We start from the raw sequence: 20,231 nt of genomic DNA, 5'->3' as shown, positions 1-20,231 counted from the left end.
GGTCTTGGTCTTTCTCTAATTCAACTATTCACAAGAAGACGCATTACCTAACCTAACCTATGTATTATGGAAGAGGAAGATGAAGTTGGACCGGTTCATATAGATACAAGAAGCTCAAGAGTCAAGATATATATTTTTACAAACATGCATATAAAATATACTTAAACGCGTTTAATTAATCTAAACTTCTAAACTAATTCTTTCTTAGCAACGTAACCCACCTAACCTTTGTGCATGTTCTCTACATATAAATACATACACAAATTACAAACCAAAACCGATGAAACTTAAAGAGTCTAGACCAACCAACAACAAGAAAAACAAAAAAAAATGTACACGGTTCGGTTAGTAACTTTGATTATTCTCTTGTTCTCTGCATCATTGAACACTATCGTCTTCGCTGGGTTAACATACGATAACGAATCTCTCAATGGCAGTAAGTTTATCGTTATTATAAGAAACTTCTTCATTGAATCTGTTGATTTGGTTTTCTATTTTTTAGAAATTAGTATTGAAATTTTGTTCTTTTGTTGGTAAGAATTAATAGGAGAAGCGATTTGGGATCAAAAGGTGGTAAAAAATGTCAGGGGTGCAGTAAAACCCAGTATCTCACGGCCTGCACGTCAGCGATCAAGTCCAAGGAGTGGTTCTGAAGTTACTAATTCGACTCAATGGGAAAGTAAAGCTATTATTGAGGCATTTGGCATTTTTCCTGTAACTAGCTTCATATATTTGAGTCATTTGACAATATGATTAGTTCATATGTGCTCTGTTTCATATTTTAATAAATTTCTTCTTGACTGGTATAATATAACTTTAAAGCTTTCCATGGGTTGGGCATACAAGATTAGTCGATCGCAAATAAAAAAAATTTACAAGCTGGTTAGTTAGTTTTTATTTTAGCACCGGTTAATCTATTCTATTAAAATATGATCATGTCCAATTAATAAATGTTTGATACAATAATGTATTTTATTTATTTAAAAGACCCTTATCATTAATATTAAATTCAAATATGATTATACAAAAATTTAAATATAAAAATTAAAATTTTCAAAAAAAAAAATTAAACAAAAAATATAATCGCTTTTGAAAGAATAGTATAGATGTGCATGTTCCTTTTAGTTTATGCATGTTCTTCTTATGGTCACAAACCAATGAACAATATCCAAGGAACTTGTGTCTTGACTCTGAAGGATCCAGTTATGTTCAATCTCTCCGTGAAACCTTCGAATCTCCTCTTGATTCAGATGACTCGGATCTTCAAGTGCCAAAAGCGACATGACAGGTTCTTCTACGTCCTGTTTTTGTCTTTTACCATTCCTCTCCAAGGCTTCTTTTGTAAGTTGAAAAATTTCCAACTATTTGCATGTCCGTCCAAATTAACAATAATGACATCAATTTTAACTTTAAACAATATAGTATGATTTATGAGCATATAGCAGTTATGTGAATGAGGCTTAACAGACACAAATTTGGTACATTTCACAAAGGAATTGATTTCATATTGCTAATTACCATTAAACAAACATTTTTATCATTCTAAAAGTATTAAAAAGCTGATGTATCAATCTCCTCGAAAAACAGTTATGTAATTGGTTATATTTTGCCGCAACAACCAATGTGGGCGTATCAGTATATTCAACTCAAGATCAGTAGAAAAAAAGGTCACTTATATATAGAACTATGAAATATATAGTTCTACAACATTGGCTTGTTTTTGAATTTGCCATAGCCTTAAGAAGACTATCCAGGATGGTTTATTATTATTTGTTCCTGAACAATGATATAACAAACAAAAAAAATCCTCAAATAATGGGCAAACAAAAAAATCACAAAGGTCGTTTACCTTCCATGCTTGGAATGTCGAAACCTTCCTTTTTAAATTAACTTGTTTCAGAGTCCTCGAGGTACTGAGAGTGCGAGGCAGCGAGTAGCGCGGCTCCAACGCCAGACCCATCATTCGAATGAATCACCTCTACGCTCTCTGATGCTTCATCTCCAAGCAACTCTTTCAGTGAGCTCTCCATACACTCACTGAACTGAGTGTAGTGCTCGAACAGTCCACCGTCCATGGCAATCACAGATTTCTGCGTTGTTTCTCCATCTTTCGGTGTGTCTCTTCCTATTTTCTTGAGGATTCCGTAGATACCAGCTGCAGAGAGACGAGCTCCTCTGGTGGCTATGATGTTACAGAGACTGATCACAACTTTTCTCATCTTCAGAGAAGTAGTAGGGACCTGAGAGATCATTAAAAAGAACATTCATTAATATAGGTTAGTGTGAATAGTTAAGGGAGAGAGAATCTAACCTCCAGTATGTCCTTTAACTTGCTTCCAACAACCTTCAAATCCGGAGAAGTATCGCTGTGCATAGCAGACATGGTCGGCGTCCTTATGATGAATGGTACTTTCAGCTTAGGTGGGATAGAGTCGCCAAAGAAAGCAGCCTCTTCAGCCATTTTCAGAAGAACTCTACGCAAGATCTCTCCCAAATACATACCGGAAATGATTTTCTCAAGAATCTGTGAGAAAAAGACAGATTAGCTAGCTATGATCATGAACTTGAAAACAAGCAGACAATCAAGGCCATCATAATACCTGTTCACCAGGATTCAAACTATCAAAATCCAGCAAGTGGTCGTACTCCGTCAGTGGAAGATGTGATGACCTGAAGTTTCCCCACTCCATGTTGATCACCTACATTTGCCAGTACATACTACTAAGCTTCAAATATAGTTCAAAGCTCAATGGAAGTTGCAAAAGAAAAAGAAAAACACAAACCATTTCTCCAGATTTGGGGAGTAAGCCCTGCCATTTGGGAATGGCGTGTGCACGTTCGACATAAGCTGCATTAGTGCCAGTGCCTAAAATAACAGCGGCTACAACATCAGAGTTATAGTATCTACCACCAGCAAGTGTTCCAACCGTATCATTAACCTGCAAAAAAGTTTACAAAGGCGTTTTAAGGAATCGTTAACAAATAAATGACATAATCTATTAAGCTGCAAGAATAAACTTACAAGCGCTGTGACATTCATGTCAAGACCAACTCTTTCCATAGCTTTAATAAGCTCTCCCACAACATCTTGTCCAACCTACACCAGAGAGAAATTGAGAACAAGCTTTGCGTGATGAAATTTGAAATACAAATGAAGAAGGGTAATCAAGCTCAACTGCATCATCGATGGAGAAGCCTTTCGTCCAGTTCATGAGAGTGCCAGAGCACAAAGACGTCTGCTTAACCGGAAACGAGAAAGTGAAACCTAACTCCCTTTGTCTACCCGCCGGGAGATGAAAGTCCTCTCCTTCCGTAGCGACGAACTTTGCAAGCGCTTCGGCGATAAAATTGAACAATTCCTGTCTCCACAATTAGCAAGAACATAATCAAGAACACAAAGACATAGATCAACCAAAACAAAAAAAAAAGACTAAACATAAAACTCTAGTGTAAGGGAAACTGACATCTGAACGACCGGTCATCAAAGGAGGAGGGATAGAGACTTCTTCGAATTCTTGTTTGACAACACGGTCTTGTTTGCCACCAAGAAGCACTCGCATGACACGGAAGTTTGTTCCTCCTAGGTCCAGCGCGTAAAAGAAACCTTGTTCATCCCTGTCAAAAAATTGATTGTTAATTTTAAAGTCAAGTTACATCTCAAGTTTTCTGGTGTCAGCAGTATCACAACAGCAAAAGAAAAAAATCAATATATGGACTGATTAATGGTGAAAAATGAAATTCACTTATTACATCTCAAGTTTACACGGAAAATTTTGGCACTTTTAGAATATGTATAGACCAAATATGTCATAAAGCCTACTTATAATTATGTCAATTCATTTCCTTTACAGAAACAGATGAAGCTAAGCAGAGATCATAAACAAAGAAGAAAAAAAAAACTTGCTAGAATTAATGAAAAGGTTATAATCATGGAACAACAGGGAGACATCAAAACCTATCAACTATTCTAAAAGAAACAAAAATGCAGACACACCTGACACCACACAATCAAGCCTGGTATTACCTCTAAACCTACAGTTTCATGTTTTGTGTTCCCTTTACATACAGTGTCATGATTTTAATTTTTTTTTAAAAACAAGGACATGAGTACACACATCTAACTTCTTAGGATTAAATAGCTTTTAATCGCAACGAAACAAGTGGTCTGTCTGAGATCTAATTAAAACCAGAGAAACCTGATCCGAATGAATCATAAAAGCATCAAACTTTCTCAGACGAAACTCGTAACATTATCCAAAAACAAATTAGATAAAGAATCTGACCAAACAGATAAAATCCGGATTAAAAAAACATCCAGAAAAATCGCGGAATCATATAATTCTTTTTTTTTTTTGTAAATCCAAATATTATTATCAAAAAAGAAAATAAAAGGATAAGAGGAAGACATACCCAGAAGGGAGATTGTCGACGTAGCTAATAAGCATCTTGAGCTTGCTCCCACCTTCGGAAGCGAGACCCGCGTGCATCTCAACCGTCATCGCATCCGCCACTTGTCTCAGTTTCCCCACCGGCGTCGCGCAATCCTCCTCGAACACCTTCAGGATCTCTATCACCCTCCCCCATTTCCCCGCGCTTTTCATCCGCCGCCTCACCACGTACACGCTCGCCGCGCACACCGCCGCTGCGCATACAACCGTCGCACCAACACCCACTTTACCCATCTCTCTCTCAGACACAATCAATCAAATTTCGATCTGAAAATCCGATATCAATGGAGGAACCCTAGATCGATCTATTTCGAGCTGGTGGTGATTGTAAGAGAGAGACCCGCGTAAGCAGCTCCCTTTGTCTGTAAACTACGCAAAGGAAAGATCAATTTTTTTTTTTGGTTTGAGAAAGAATTGTGGAGGACGCTGAGTGACGTATAATTCGGGATGGATAAAAAGTATGTTAACGATATCGAATGTTTGTAGAAAAGGAAGTCCTTGTTTGTAAAGATATACTACTCATTTTGTCTGATGGAATATATACTGAATCAGAGTAAGCAAAACGATTGCTATAAGGTTTTTACAAATCTAGTTTTAAATTTCTAGTTTGACATTTTATTTAACTTTCGAAGATTGACATTTTGCTTGACGCCTTTTTCTAGTTTAGAATTAAAAAAATATGTTTTGACTTTAGTTATAGACAAATGCATATAATTAGAGTTCCGTTACTGATTTGACCACCGACTCATGATTAATACTATTATTTCATAAATTATCTGACATTATTGCAACTTAATTATTCCGAGACTCTGCCAGTATAAAATTTAATGTTTTGTAGAGATTCATTTTTCTGTAGATAAAGAGTTGCTACATTATCTAATCTAAGATAAAGGAAACGTTTTATTTAATAACATAAGTACATAACCTGCAGTTTACAAAAAAAAAAAAGTACATAACTTATTATCTAAATAGAGAGGGAAAAAACTCATGAAATTACACAAAATTCCACAAAAATAGGTGGAATTATAAATTTATACACAGACTATCTAAAGCTTTTATCATATAAAAATCTCATTAGAGCTTTTCATCACTTTAAAAAATCTGTTCCAAAAACAAAATAAATGTGTTTGTCAGACGTTAATTATATATACAATGGCATTTTCCACTCCTACACAAATCACGCCGGCCTATGTATGTCGCTGACTGCACCTAATAAGTTTTGATAAAAGATAATTAATAATCTTTTCCAATAAAACTTAGAAATACATATAAACTTTGTAGGACTCTGTGCTTATATAGATATAACATCTACAAATCGAGAAAATATCCAAATTAATTTTTGTAATTAAAAATGGTGTAATTCCGTAAATCTTCGTTTCAAAAAAAAAAATTGTAAATCGACTAATTCCTTCAAATCAAAGTCACTTTTAAATAACCAGCGCAAGTTGGCCTAGTGGTCTTGTGGAAGTCAAAGGTTCCAATACGAATTCGGGTTCGATACGCGCTGGTCACGGAATGACTTAGGCCCCTTGAGGGTACAGACGCAGGCTGGTTCCGGGCTCAGGAGAATTAGTCGGTTGGCCACGGCCGCCGGATCACCTCCTGATTATTCCAAAAAAAAAAGTCACTTTTAAATTAACTCTTTAACATGTTAACATCAGGTTGGTAAGAGAAAGCAAATAGTTCGGTCTTGTCCCTCACGGTCTCACCCACTGAGGCCCACACTTTAAGCTATGTGTTACTATTATGCATAAGGTGTTAAACAACATTTTGGTAAAAGAAGTGTTAGCAACACTATTCAAACCTAATTAGTCGTCAATAATGTCTTTCTTGGAGTTTAGTTAGGCTTTGAGTGTCCCAGATACCTCCGAATTAACAGAAGAACAAAGAAACAACATTAGTCACTTTTTAATTTTCTACCTTTTTAATACTATTGCTATGCAAAATCCTTGTCCAAATCCTCGTATAGTGAGTCGTAGGACTGACGGAGAAGACGTTCCATCTAATACTGAAAAAACTTACTTTTTAGATAATCAGTTAGTTTTTTTTTGAACAAATAGATAATCAGTTAGTTAAAATAAATAGTTAATTAGTGAAACCGAACTTAAACCAATAAATTAACTTTGCTTTAAAGTGAAGTGTTGGAATTGTTTACTGCGAAAAGGTATACAATTTCTACATCTAATCTTAGTGAAAACAACACGTTGGCTATCTTTCAAATCGCATGAGAACCGAATTCAAGACGTGAACGGAATGAACAATCACAGCTCAAAGAATTGGAGTATTAACATTATTAATTAATATTTTTGGTGAGTCAGATTATTATATATATGTTGCTTTAAAATCAACTTTATAATATAAGTGGTCCAGAACTAGTTTTCTCGAAACAACGGTTAGAGATTAGATAAAGCTGACTCTTCTGTCATCTTCTTTAGTCTGACATTGATCCCCTGCTTCTATTGAAAAATAAAAAAGTTGTTTTTCTCTCATTTTCCATTTCATATTTGTATGATATTCTTCACATTATAATTTCAGTATAATAAGAAGGCCCAGACCAAAACTAAATATAATCGTTGACCAAAAAAAAAAAAGAAGAAGGCCCAGACCAAAACTAAATCGAACACGTATTTTCATGCTTTCATAGCATAGAACAATCTGTTTATTTACTTAAACATAATCGTTCTATCAGCTAGGATATGCGTTTAAGTACCTAGTATAGTTAGATAAACATGTTTGTAAATAACATGTGTAAAAAGTTTTTTGACAAACGTAAATTTATAAATTTACAATTGGGAGCTTGTGCTCTCTTGGTCTGTAAATTGCCACCTTATTGTTAATTGTTTCGTGGATTTGGAGTAGTTAATCTCCGGCTACTGGCTGTTTTAATAAAGAGACTTCGGGAAGCCTTTCTAGGCTTGGCCGTAGTGTGGTGGTGAGTATGTGACGTTACAAATGAGCGTGTGGAGAGTCCGATCAAGGTCCAATGGCGAGTCTTAGTTGGAATTGAAGGGTGTTACAGCAACGGTTAAGGAGTTTAACTTCTCTGGATTCATTCTATGCTTTGGTGATGTGCGCAATGTGTGCGTTATTTGGCCTCCTTTCAAGCTGGTTTTCATTGGTATTGAGCTCTCACCTTGTAGGTTTTGCGTGTTGTTGAGGTCGAGTTTGATTGTGTTTCACCCGAGTTCTGGTTTTCTTTGGCTTTACCTGTACTAAAGCTGGTCTTCTGTTGTTTCTAGTTAGGCGTTTGTTGCTGTGTTTGACCTTAATTCTGGAGGGATCTAGGTCCTTGTCAGTTCTTGGTTCCGGGTATTCCCAGCCGGCTTTGTGTGTAATTTAGTGTTGAAAATCAATGTTAATCTATCAGATGACAAAAAAAAAATATAATGCATATATAATGATGTGGTTTCGGCCTAGAGGAATAAGAAATCCGGTTTGAATTTTCTGGTAATTAAAAAATGCATATATGATCGTCGTCTCGCTACGAAAAAAGAAAGATAATAGGGATGATTGGTTTGGTTGTAATTGTAGAGAATTTACTGTAGGATTTAGGTTGTATAATTTTTTGATTTAGCTTTAACTGATGTAGATTTAAAATTTATTGTTACAGCAATATATTTCCTACCAAAAAAAAAATGAAACTTTGGAAAATAAGGTAGTTACAGTCATTTTTTATATATTTTTGCTGTAGTTTTAAAAACCAATATAAAGCATGATTGGTGATTTTAAAGATTGTAGGTAAAACTTAAAGTTAAAACCACCTCATACAACCCAACCAATCACACCCCTAACATAAATCTGGACAAATTGCAGTTGGGATTAATGAAGAATTGCCAACAAATACTAAGAAAACCCAAAAAGACTAATCAAAAAGTGGAAACTGGATGTTCTATATCAATATGGAATGGAAACTGGATGTTCTATATCAATATGGAACGATTCTTGGTTCTTAACTAATTGCTCGAAACCAGCAAAAAATAATTCACATGTCGCACATTTTGCATTTACGACAGATCAACTCGTTAACCTTACCACTCGTCATTCAAACTCATGGTTTATTGAGACTTTGGTGGATCAAGACGAACTGAAACTCACTGTGAGTATCCTATTGAACCAATATCAAACTTGATAGAGAGATGACATTTTACACAATCAAGAAATTATACAGTCAAATCAAGATGTGAGGTGGAACATCGTATCTGGAAACCATAATTGAACTAGACACAAAGGTTTTTTCATGGAAATTCAAATGTCACCCGAAGCTAAAATATTTCTTATGGCAATTCATTTTTGGATGCTTATCAATAAAGAAGAATCTTAAAACTCGAGGGATAAAATGTGATACACAATGTGCAAAATGTGAAGTGAATGAAAAGACAATTAACTATGTCATGTTTGAAAGTCCTCAAACTCTATATGTATGGGCTCTATTTAAAATTCCAGCGAATCTATCGGTCTTTTTCTAAAAATCGGGCTTTGCAAATATAGATTATTTATGGAGAAAATTTGACCATATATTGAAGATTACCAATTTACATGGATTTTTTGGTAAATCTGAAATGGACTTAATGAAAAGGTGTTCAAAGATTTTGATAAGACCCCAAAGATACTTTGCAGTTGGCCATCAACTCCTCAAAGCTCATGCAACTCTGGCTCTCCACTGATGATCGTAACTAGAATGACTCTCCAACTCCTCGACTCCGTTGATGACGATGTCTTTTCTTCTGGGCTCCAGTTCTTCTGGGCTTAATCTTTACTTATGATCCTAATCTATGGGTTTCAAAAACAATTGGGTTTAGCTAACTAATGGGTTGGACTATAGGTTTGTGCTTGTAATCATTTTTATTTCTCCTGCTGCTTTTAATATGAAAGCCATTAATCAAGAAAAGATATACGCCACACAACATAATATTGAACATGTAGTATAGATATACAAAAACATAAAATATTCAACCAATTTCAGATATTTTGGGATTTTAATTCGGATTTCGGTTCGATTCGGGTTATAACCAGACTTTAAAATATTAAGCTTAGAAGTCTCATTTGGATATTTTTGTATAACAGTTTGGATACGGTTTAGGTTTTTCCGGTTCGGATTTACGTAGGTACTTCGGATTGAGTTAAAAACGCCTATTTCTATATCTGAAATAACCGAACCAAACCGAAATCAAACGGATACCCAAATATATAACATATTAATATATATAGCATAATTAAATATATATTTATAAACAAAAAATGTAATTATAATTTAAAATCTATTAAAGGTATCAAAAATATTTGAAAATAACTAAATTATTATAAAATATCTGAATTATCTAAATATCTGAAACTATCCGAAATTTTCAGATAATTTAATCCGAATATCCAACTCTTTTATTTAAATGATCATAATTATTTGATATTTAACCTAAATAACTGATTTATCCGAATTATCCAAGATGAAATCATAACCAAATGAGAACTATTTTTTTTTGGATATTTTTTGTTCCTAGTTTTACTATCTTAATTAAATCCAAAACAATTTGAACCGAACCAAACCGAAAAACAAATTAAATAGTAAAACTACACGATAGCTAAAATATCCGAACCAAACCGATATTTGAAATGCCTAGATATACATTGCACAGTAAAACAAAAATAAAAATATGCTTCTCTCAAGTCGTTACGAAACAACAAAAAGTTGTAATTATCACAATTTTAAAAGAGAAAAAAAATAAAAGCGATTTTAAAATATTTGCTTAAAGGTTATAAATTACAAAGAAATTTCGGAGATTGGACTAAAATATAAAAAAGGGTAGAAGAAGGAGAAGATATCAAAAGAGAAAATATCAATCAATCATTATATTTCTTAACCAAGTAGAAACAGGAGATCATCTCATATTATTATAAAAAACTATTGATAAGCACTTCAACGCCGTTTCTTCTTCTTCTTCTCCTCCGTCTCTTCATCATCATCGCAACCTTCGGGCATCAAATCTCCCAGGTAATCGTATCTAGAAATCGAGTAAAGAGATTGATAAACACCTATTTCTTCGCCTAGACATGTCGGCAAATACATTATGATCCGAAAATTCTGATAAAACCGATTCATCATGTTTAGGGTTTATTACGATCTGAGGTGTAGGTGTTTAATCAACAAGAATGTTTACACGGCTATTCGGGAAACCCAAGGAGGAGACTAATACTCTCCACACATTAGGCAAGCTTAATGAGGTATCTCTCTCTCTCCCCAATTCATTCCTCTGTTGGGTCAATCTTCAACTGAAACTTGAGACAAAGCTTGTGAATTGACTAGATTGTTGTGTTAGGAAAAGGATTGAATACTTAATCTTTGGGTTTTAAATTGTTGTTCCTCATCAGACACTTGAGATGCTGGAGAAGAAGGAATCTGTTCTTCTCAAGAAAGCTGCTGGAGAGGTTGAGAGAGCCAAAGAATTCTCCAAGGTCAAGAACAAACGCGGTAATCACTCTCTCTTCTTTGTGAGCTTAGTATTATCTCTTGTTTAGTAGAGGATCCAATAGAACTTGTTATTGGTGCAGCGGCTATACAATGTTTGAAAAGGAAGAGGTTATACGAGCAACAAGTTGAACAGCTTGGCAACTTCCAGCTCCGTATTCATGATCAAGTATACCCTTTTTTTCTTTTTTTTTTTTTATAACTTTTGATGAAATTTGCTACTACTTAATCTCTCTCTCTCTCTCTCTCTCTCTCTCTCTCTCTCTCTCTCTCTCTCTCTCTCTCTCTCTCTCTTGTTCTTGCAAACTGCAGATGATTATGTTAGAAGGTGCAAAAGCAACAACTGAGACTGTAGATGCTTTGAGGACTGGTGCTGCTGCTATGAAAGCTATGCAGAAAGCTACGTACGTCTTTTTATATATACCCAACCCTCTCTTTTTCTTTTCTTTTTTTTTTTAATTTAAGCAGGGACTAATGTGTGTGTTTTGGCAGAAACATTGACGATGTTGACAAGACAATGGATGAGATCAATGAGCAGACCGATAACATGAAACAGATCCAGGACGCATTGTCCGCTCCATTTGGCTCCGCCGCTGATTTCGATGAGGTAAAAACTCCCTCCCCCCGTTATTCCCACCATCAGGAAACACACACAAACAATCTCTTTTCAACACTTTCTTTTATTTTTTGCAATATTACAGGATGAATTGGAAGCAGAACTTGACGAACTTGAAGGCTTAGAGCTAGAGGACCAACTTCTTCAGCCAGCAAGACCACTTCCTGAAGGAAAGCTACCTGCTCGTCCTCTACCTCAGAAGAAACAGACTGCTGATGAAGAAGATGAACTCGCTGCACTACAGGCTGAGATGGCACTATAAACACACAACCAACGGGTTCTATTTTTACTGCAGCGGAAGTTGGTGTTGGAAGATGGGGTTTGAGTGTGCATTATTTTAAAAAAAAAAAAACAGAAACGAAGATTGTTATGTAAATTAAAGTATCCGAGTCAAATTGATCGGATACATTATTTTATATACAATTTGACTTATATAACTTATAAGCTTTTATTTATTTTTATTTTGAATGTTTCTTCACATTTTCTTTTTACTCTTCGTTCACGCTATCTTGTGCTAACTTCCTCTATACTTGGTTACGACTTGTTACCTTCCCTGCCATTTTTGACTTTGTTAAACACAAGTAATTATCTTTCAATTACTTATTCAGTTCAACTCATAAACATGAAACCTTTATTGGCAAATGATGGAAACGTACCAGAACAAATATGGCTGGGAAAAGAACATGGATAGTCTCATCTCAGAAGGTTGGGTTCAGTGGTTTATGGTCATATTTATCAAAGATAGCTCAAACCGAGAGCATGAAAGGTGGTTTTATCAGGTATCTCTATTGAGTAAAATGTGGTTGCTAGAAGACGAGAAGTGTGCGATTGGCAGGAATAATGCAATGTTTTACAGGGGATTAAGTCTACAAGGATCTGCTTAGATAGAAGATCAGAAAGTCAGTCTATGGACAAAAGTGAAGATGAAACGGAAGAAGCACTAGAAGATTTGAGTAACTATCAGTTGCTCATGACAGAACGTAGAAGAGACAATGAAGGTGAGTCATTGGCTTTTGCTTTATCAGTAAAAAGGTGAATGTAGAGTGAAAAAGTGAAGAAAGGTGGGTCTTTGCACTTTGATATTACTCTCCTAAGGTTTCATTACATCAAGGTATTACATATATAGCTGAACAGTCTCTAGGGTTTTAGTCTTGTTCGTCGTTATCCTTCAAGGCCGCGAACCGGTTGTCAGTTGTGACGGGATGTGCTTGTGTAGTTTGCTTTTGCATTATCAAAATTACCTTTGTAATTTCCTCAAATACGCGGGGTACGTAGCTCTCTTCTTTTAAAAAAAATATTAAAATATTAGTTAAGTTTAGTGACAATAACGTTACTAGGCCAAAAAAATCCTAAACTAAGAACTGATTTTGTTGTATTTCGTTACTGTATCGTGGGTTCCACGACATGTGGTGACTCACAATTAGCTCTTTTTTTTAATAATGAGACGGAAAAAAACGAAATTGGAAATCGAGCCTGAGGAATACATGATTGCAGATGTTCTTAGGGCTGAACAAAACTTCTGAATCATAAGAACCAAACCAAATTCAATCCGGAAAAGTAACATCAAATTCGAATCAAAACTAGTTAAACATCCGAACGAATTTAAAATTTTGGTATTTCAAAAACGAAATCAAATCGAATTCCAACCAAAATATTTTAGATATCCAAATAGATACAAATCAGATTTATATAGTTAAATATATTAATTATCTTTTAGATTTAATATCCAAAAGAATATCTAAAATAGTTAAATAAAATTATCTTTTAAATTTTATATATATATATATATATATATATAATTTTGAAGTTGTCTAAAATTCTTGAAAATATATACCAATAATAAGACTTAATATCTAAAATAGTTAAATAATACTCAAAACACCAAAAATTATTTGAAACACATCTATTGATTATCCATCCAAATATTCAAGGTAAACTATTTTATATAAAGTTTAGATATTTTGACATACATTATTCAAATTTATATATATAGATTTAAAAATATTTTAAACATGTTATCCAAACTCGAACTGACTTTACAAAGATCTGAACCCGAACCAGAATTTATAAATACTCGAATAAAACTGAAAATTTTAATTTCAGATTTCTGAACCGAACCCGAATAGATATCAACAACCCGAATAGATATCAACAACCCCGTATATATATTTACTGACCGTTGGAGCTCTTTAGTTGCAAGCTGGATTTTGAGCTTCCAGGTGGGCTTTCGCTGGTGGCAGTCTAGATGGGCCTTTTTAGTGTATCTGCTGATGGGCTTAGACCAGAGTTGATAAATCGACACCCAATTTGCCTGAAAGAGATGAGAGAGCTACATAGTTCATACTTCATACTATACGGAAGCAAAAAAATGCGTACGCTATTAATCGACGTCGTAAGCAGTGTCGGTGTGTGCCCTCTGCGTACGGAAAGAGGGCACGAGCTGATTGAACTTTCAAAAGGTCAAGCTACTTTTCACATCTTCATCACCGTCACCCAAATCTTATCACAATATTTTTATAAGTCTCTTCTTGTTTTTGTTCGGTCCAATAACAATATTTCTCATCACAATCTTAATTCTTTTGAAAGTATGCATTCAGATCGAACCATACATAACACCCAAATTAAATAGAACATAATCCAAAAACTGAACTTATAACTTTTGGTCAAATAGAGAACCTTTTTTTTTACTTTTTGAAATTTCTTTCTAAAATATCAATTATTCATAAATACTATTTTTGAAATAGATTGTTACCCTCCAAAAGTCTCCATCATTTCACTTGACAACAAAAGTACAATTATCATCAGTATCACTAACCACAGTAAGCAACCAAATATTAAATTCTAAATACATTTTAATTCAACTTTTACATCTTCTTTTTTATTTCTTACACATAAAATTCATTTATTTCTTACACTCTTTCTTTTCTTCCCAAAACTCTTAACAATACTTGTTTCTTTGTAAGTTTCAAAAAAAAAAAAAAAAATACTTGTTTCTTTGTAAGTGTAGCTAATGAGAGCCCTTTCTCAAAAGGAAAAATGTAGCTAACGAGAATAGATTTTAGACTTCACGTGAAGTCTGTTTTCGCAATTTTCTGAATATGATTAGTTTATGTTATTTATATATTTTCCTGCTATGTTGAACTTTTTTTTTTTTTGAAAAAGGGCTTTTCATTTAAAAACATAAGTATTACAAAGATAAAACGTCGGATCTTATAGTGAAATAAAGTTTGCACGAAACAGATTTCGTGTAATATTTAGACCCTATTTAAACAAAGGTAGAGACTAGAAATGACCATCAAATGGCGATAAAAACAGTAACTAGCGAGACGAACCACGGCCATTGCGACCACGGTTCCCCCTACCTCGCATTGTATTCCATTCCATATTCTGGTACTTGATCAGAGGTTTTGATTCCCTCCCACCTCTTGTCAAGCTGATAGAGTCAGGAGGCTCAATCTCAGCTTTATCCACATTTCCTAACACTGAAAATCGAGAGAACTCTCAAATGCAGAATGTATAGGTGTTGTGGTCATCAGATCAACAACTAAAGATTCAATAACCTCGTTGTTGGTAATATTGGATGGATAAGAATCCATAATCGGAGTAGGAGTAGGAGTAGATTGTGAATCTACTAATGTGGCAGTAGAACTGGCTGAGATAAGCGGAGCAACATGCGTCTGTTGATGTGAGGGAGAAGAAAAAGATAATGTAGTAGTCTTTATGCTGTCTGTGCATACCTCAGGAGCAGCAGAAGGAAGTTAAGAAGAGTCATGAGCTATATCAACCTGATCATGAGCCGTAACTATAGGATCTTTGATAGTAGCACTAGGAGCATCAGCTGCATTTGCCTCTTCTGAGCGTTTAACCTGAAGATTTGCAGCTATTGTTTGGATAGGCAGTGATGGAGTGCTCGAATAACCCCTTTCTTTTAAGATGCGATCAATATCCATTACCGGGATCTCAATGGGACCAACCATCACCTTCTCTGGTGAGTTGTGCTCGTCTACCGGCTTGGAAGGTAAGAGGCACCTCTTCTCTTTGTGTCCTAGGTTACCACACCTTTCACACATAAAAGGAATCCATGTGTACTCCACCTCAACAAGAAAGATGTGACCCTGTTTATCATCAAGAGCTATTAACTTAGGGAAATCTCTATCTAGTTCCATCTCAACCAAAACATTTGCTTCACCCATACTAGTAGGATCAAGGCGAGGTTTGTGAGTAAGTATAGGTTCTCCAAGACCTGAGGCAATATGACTAATTCCGAGTCTAGAGTAGCAACAATCAGGAATCTGTTTCAAGTTTACCCATACCGGTAGTGTTGATATTTCCGGGATAATGAAAGAGCCTTCCGGAATCCATGGCAAGACGAAAAGCAAGCAGTCGTCTATATGCCAAACTCCTCGCTGAATAATCTAATGACGAGTTGGTTCATGCGGGATATGAAACATATAAGATGATTCACCAATCTTCTTACAACTAATCTTACAGCTCCTTCCCCAAATTCTATTAACTACCGCATGAATGAGACCACCTGGTGGTAATGAACACTTGTGGAACTTTCCTATGATGTACTCATCCTTATTCTCAGGACCGAGCTTGAGTACCTTAGAAGGAATAGATATCTCAGGAGTACCATCAAGTCGATAAGTCGGAGATGCTGCTTGATAAAGGTTCCGTGATTGGGGACTCAATCTCGCAGCCCACGGGAATCAGAGGGTACCATCAGCTTTTAGTTCAGGAAGCGGAAGTTTCTCAACCGGAGGCATTAAAGAACGAGTTGGTCGCTTGGTTTTAGGCTTAGTGTTCAGAATCGAATCATTTAACGTTGGCCATAAAGCAGCTAACTGATTACCCACTTTTGCCCGATTGTTTTCTGTAGGAGTACTTGGAGACGTAGGCGTTGCTGGAGGCCTAAAGAGAAGTGGTTTTGCCCAAGCACCCAAGGTAGGGACAAAGACCTCATCCTGAGAATCAGAATCTGAGTCATTAGTTTCATCGGAGATTACCGGAGGCGGAACTTCATCAACGTTGCTTGGAGATGAGTGAGATAGAGGTGGAGCACCGGTGATAGCTAAGGCTGGTGAGTGGTCTGGAGGTTGATTATCGGAGAAGATCGCAGGAGGAGAAACAGAGTTGTTGTCAAAGATAATAGTAGGTGGAGCGGAGCTCTTGTCCGAGACTGTAACAGAAGGAGCGGCCATTGCAGGAAGGAGGGCAACGACTTGAGGGTGAGAGGAGGCTCTCGCCGTATCTAGGGTGCCGACGGAGCCAGACGCGGCGTTTGAAGCCACCGAATTGAAGATCGAAGAGATTAAGGTTGGTCGCCGCGAGAGAGAAAATTAGGTCTGCGCATGCTTCAAACGCGCCCTTTTCAAATATTTACTTACTATGTTGAACTTGTGTCACGTATTATTTTGAATTTTTGTTATGTTAAAGTATTAAACTTAAAAAATATTATATTATTGTTTAAAATTCTGATATAAACTTGTATGTTATAACTATAACTTGTTTTTGTTATAGTTAGCATATTATCATTACCTAAGATTTAATATAATTTAGAAATCTTAATTTATTTGATATTTTGGTGATAGTGATATAAAAGCAAATAAAATTGATGTTTAGTACAAGTTTACAAAATTACATATTACAATAATAAAACATAAAAATTATATTGATATTGCATCAAGAAAAATTAAAATCAAATAGTTTATGAAAAAATGTTACTGAAATCTGCTGGGTAGTGTTCTGAAGAAATCTACTGATAAAATCTGTTGCATCAGATTCATATATTTACATTTTTGAAATCTGAAAGAAAAAAAAGTATGTATATACAAAAATATTATTTGAAACTAGAAATTTTATAACTAAATATTAAATACATATAACCCACTGAGTTTGAATCTATATGTTTACTTGGATATAAACACGCAACAAGAAAACAAGTAAAATATCTAAAGATATATATAATAGTTTTAAAGAAAGATCATATGAATCTATAAACTTTATTAAGACTAAACACATAAAATATAAAAATATTAGTGAAAATGAAATCTTACTAATTTTGGTAGTCCATGTAGTAAATTATGGGTAAAGTCTCCTACTAAAATCTGATATATCGTCTTCAAATATGAAAATATAAATATTCAAAACATTAAAAATTGTTTCAAAAGAGAGAAACCTTCGAAACTAGAATTTTTAAACTAAAATAATAAGAAAACAATTGCATTAAGGTGGATATATATAGTTTTATTTGAATGCACATCTAAAATCTATAGATCTACCTATTAAGAGGACAATGAAAACCATAGAATAAAAATTTTATAAAATAAATATAGTTGTAAAACTGACATGAAATAAAAAAAAGAATAAAAAATTGATTTAAAGTTTGGTATTTTCAAATTCAAAGAGTTTATTGGGGTTAGAGAGTTTTAAAGATACAAACATTAGACTCTTGTTGTACAGTCTGAGAGAGGGAGAAAATGTGAAAAACAATATTATATAACAGACAAAAATATCAATTAAAATTTTTGCATGAAGTCTTCCACATGGATTTTAAGTAAAAACTGCTTTGGTTAAAAATTTATTGGTTAATTTTTTTATACTCAAACTAAATAAAAATGACAAGTAAGAAAATTATTTTCAGTTTGGTAGACTTCTTTATAAAATCTACTAAACAGAAAATATGATTGACAATTTATATTTTTATCTATTTCATAACTATTTTAATTTATTAAATTTTGATACACATGATTAAAATATATGTATATTTACATGATTTCATTCTATTTTTCATCAAGATAAATTTCACAATTTTATAAAGTATTTATAAGATTAATTTCATAAATAAGTTATTGGAGAAGTTTGTTCTGAAAACTAAGTTATTTTCGCATTTGATCAAATATATGATATATAATTGATTCAAAACTAAAGTATGAGTTATTTTTGGTAAATCTTCTGTTTTTACTAAATAAACAAACTTAATTTTGATAGGAGGTGTAGTCTATAACATGCTCTTTTTTTGGATATCTATACGTAAGAATCCAAAACTGTGGTGAGTAAAACAATATAACTTAGTTTTCACAGAAAGAAAATCAAATCTGAAATGTGTTAGCATTCATAGTCCATCTATTACCACTGAACTCTTTTAGTAAAGAGTTATTCTTAGGTTCACCAACCAATAGTATTTGAGTATTTGATATTTGACATCTTTTTAAAAAAGGAAACAAAATTTAATTTCTAAACTATATTGTATTTTTAAAAATAAAAAATATAAATACATAAAAAATAGTATAGTTACAAAAATAAATAAATTAATATTATTAAGCTTTTAGTAAAATATTAAACCCTATACCCTAAATTCTAAACCCTAAAATCTTAGGTAAATCCTAAACCCAAAAATTTTAGATAAACCTAATTTTTTTTATAAATCCTAAACCCTAAATCACATATATTAAAAACTAAATCATAAAACACTAAACCCTAAATCCTAATCACTAAACCCTAAACCCTTGGGTAAACCCCGAACCCTTGGATAAATCATAAACTCAAACATTATATATTGGTCGGTGAACCTACATGAATTATCCAAGGGTTCGGGGTTTACCCAAGGGTTTAGGGTTTAGTGATTAGAATTTAGGGTTTACTGTTTTTATGATTTAGGTTTTAATATTTATGATTTAGGGTTTAAGATTTATCAAAAGGCTTAGGGTTTACCTAAAATTTTTGGGTTTAGGATTTAGGGTATATGTTTTAGGATTTAGGGTATATAATTTAGTATTTTAGTGAAGGCTTAATAATATTAATTTATTTATTTTTTGTAACTATTATATTTTTTATGTATTTAATATTTTTTTTATTTTAATCTAATTTGAAAATTCAATTATGTTTCCTTTTTTAAAAGATATCAAATATCAAATACTTAAAGACTATTGGTTGGTGAATCTAAAGGTTCATCCTAGGGGGTGAACCCAAGAATAAGTCTTTAGTAAATCTTCTTTAATTTTCCTACTATTTTAGCAAAGCGATCAAACTCATGACTATTTTTTATTAGAAACTCGTGATTATTAAATATATATACATGCTAACCCATGATATCAATTATCAAATATATTTATGTGTACATACATGCTGCCTAACTTCATATACTACAGTAATAATTTATCATATGTGAATAGTATTCTATATACTAAATACTAGGAATAGATGATTGATAAAAAAGATTTAAAGATAAACTAGAGTTTGATGCTCGTCAATGCGGATATTGTTTTCTATGTTTTAAACAATGATATTCATTTTTCATGATTAGTGGTATATATTTTAGATTTATCGTCGTATAACTAATTGTATTCAAAAGATCCAGACTTAATTGGGTAATAAGATTATTTCTGGTATAAATATCTGAACTTGTTTATGATATATTGGTTATTTAGATATTTTTATGTTTCTACACATCAGAATCAAAATCATTAAGATTCGGGAAGACCCAACTCGAAATCCACGCATAAGTTTATAATATCCAAGTGGAACCTAATTTGTAAACCCAAAAATTTTGATCCCGAAAGAAACAATTTGTATCTGAATGAGTACTCAAATGTCCATACCTAACTGATTCTGTAAATATATATATATATATATATTATATATATATATATATATATATATATATATATATATATATATAAACTCTTTCTATATGTTTTAATTA

At 33.6% G+C, this 20,231-nt stretch overlaps 2 protein-coding genes across 3 annotated transcripts; one reads left to right on the top strand and one right to left on the bottom strand.

The window, feature by feature from the left end:
- Nucleotides 1-1,656: 1,656 nt before the first annotated feature.
- LOC130499403 (hexokinase-1-like) lies at nucleotides 1,657-4,971 on the bottom strand. Its single transcript, XM_056993409.1, has 8 exons — nucleotides 4,411-4,971; nucleotides 3,465-3,615; nucleotides 3,177-3,359; nucleotides 3,023-3,097; nucleotides 2,784-2,939; nucleotides 2,601-2,699; nucleotides 2,312-2,524; nucleotides 1,657-2,240 (listed from the first exon to the last, which is right to left on the bottom strand). Exons 1-8 carry the CDS (start codon nucleotides 4,680-4,682, stop codon nucleotides 1,887-1,889), a joined length of 1,503 nt encoding a protein of 500 aa, XP_056849389.1. The 5' UTR covers nucleotides 4,683-4,971; the 3' UTR covers nucleotides 1,657-1,886.
- A 5,303-nt stretch (nucleotides 4,972-10,274) lies between these two features.
- LOC108824122 (vacuolar protein sorting-associated protein 32 homolog 1) lies at nucleotides 10,275-11,997 on the top strand. Of its 2 annotated transcripts, none has more exons than XM_056993651.1 (7): nucleotides 10,275-10,434; nucleotides 10,552-10,664; nucleotides 10,812-10,911; nucleotides 10,992-11,077; nucleotides 11,221-11,312; nucleotides 11,401-11,515; nucleotides 11,610-11,997. In XM_056993651.1, the coding sequence occupies exons 2-7, from the start codon at nucleotides 10,593-10,595 to the stop codon at nucleotides 11,784-11,786; spliced, it is 642 nt and encodes a 213-aa protein (XP_056849631.1). In that variant the 5' UTR covers nucleotides 10,275-10,434; nucleotides 10,552-10,592; the 3' UTR covers nucleotides 11,787-11,997. The 2 variants fall into 2 exon arrangements, with proteins under 2 accessions (XP_056849631.1, XP_056849632.1); XM_056993652.1 differs by having other exon boundaries at nucleotides 10,282-10,434; nucleotides 10,576-10,664.
- Nucleotides 11,998-20,231: the final 8,234 nt, after the last annotated feature.

This window comes from Raphanus sativus, chromosome 9, assembly GCF_000801105.2.
Source record: "Raphanus sativus cultivar WK10039 chromosome 9, ASM80110v3, whole genome shotgun sequence".
In the NCBI taxonomy this organism is placed as follows: domain Eukaryota; kingdom Viridiplantae; phylum Streptophyta; class Magnoliopsida; order Brassicales; family Brassicaceae; genus Raphanus; species Raphanus sativus.
The sequence above is the reverse complement of the archived record's forward strand: the minus strand, read 5'-3'. Positions and strand labels throughout refer to the sequence as shown.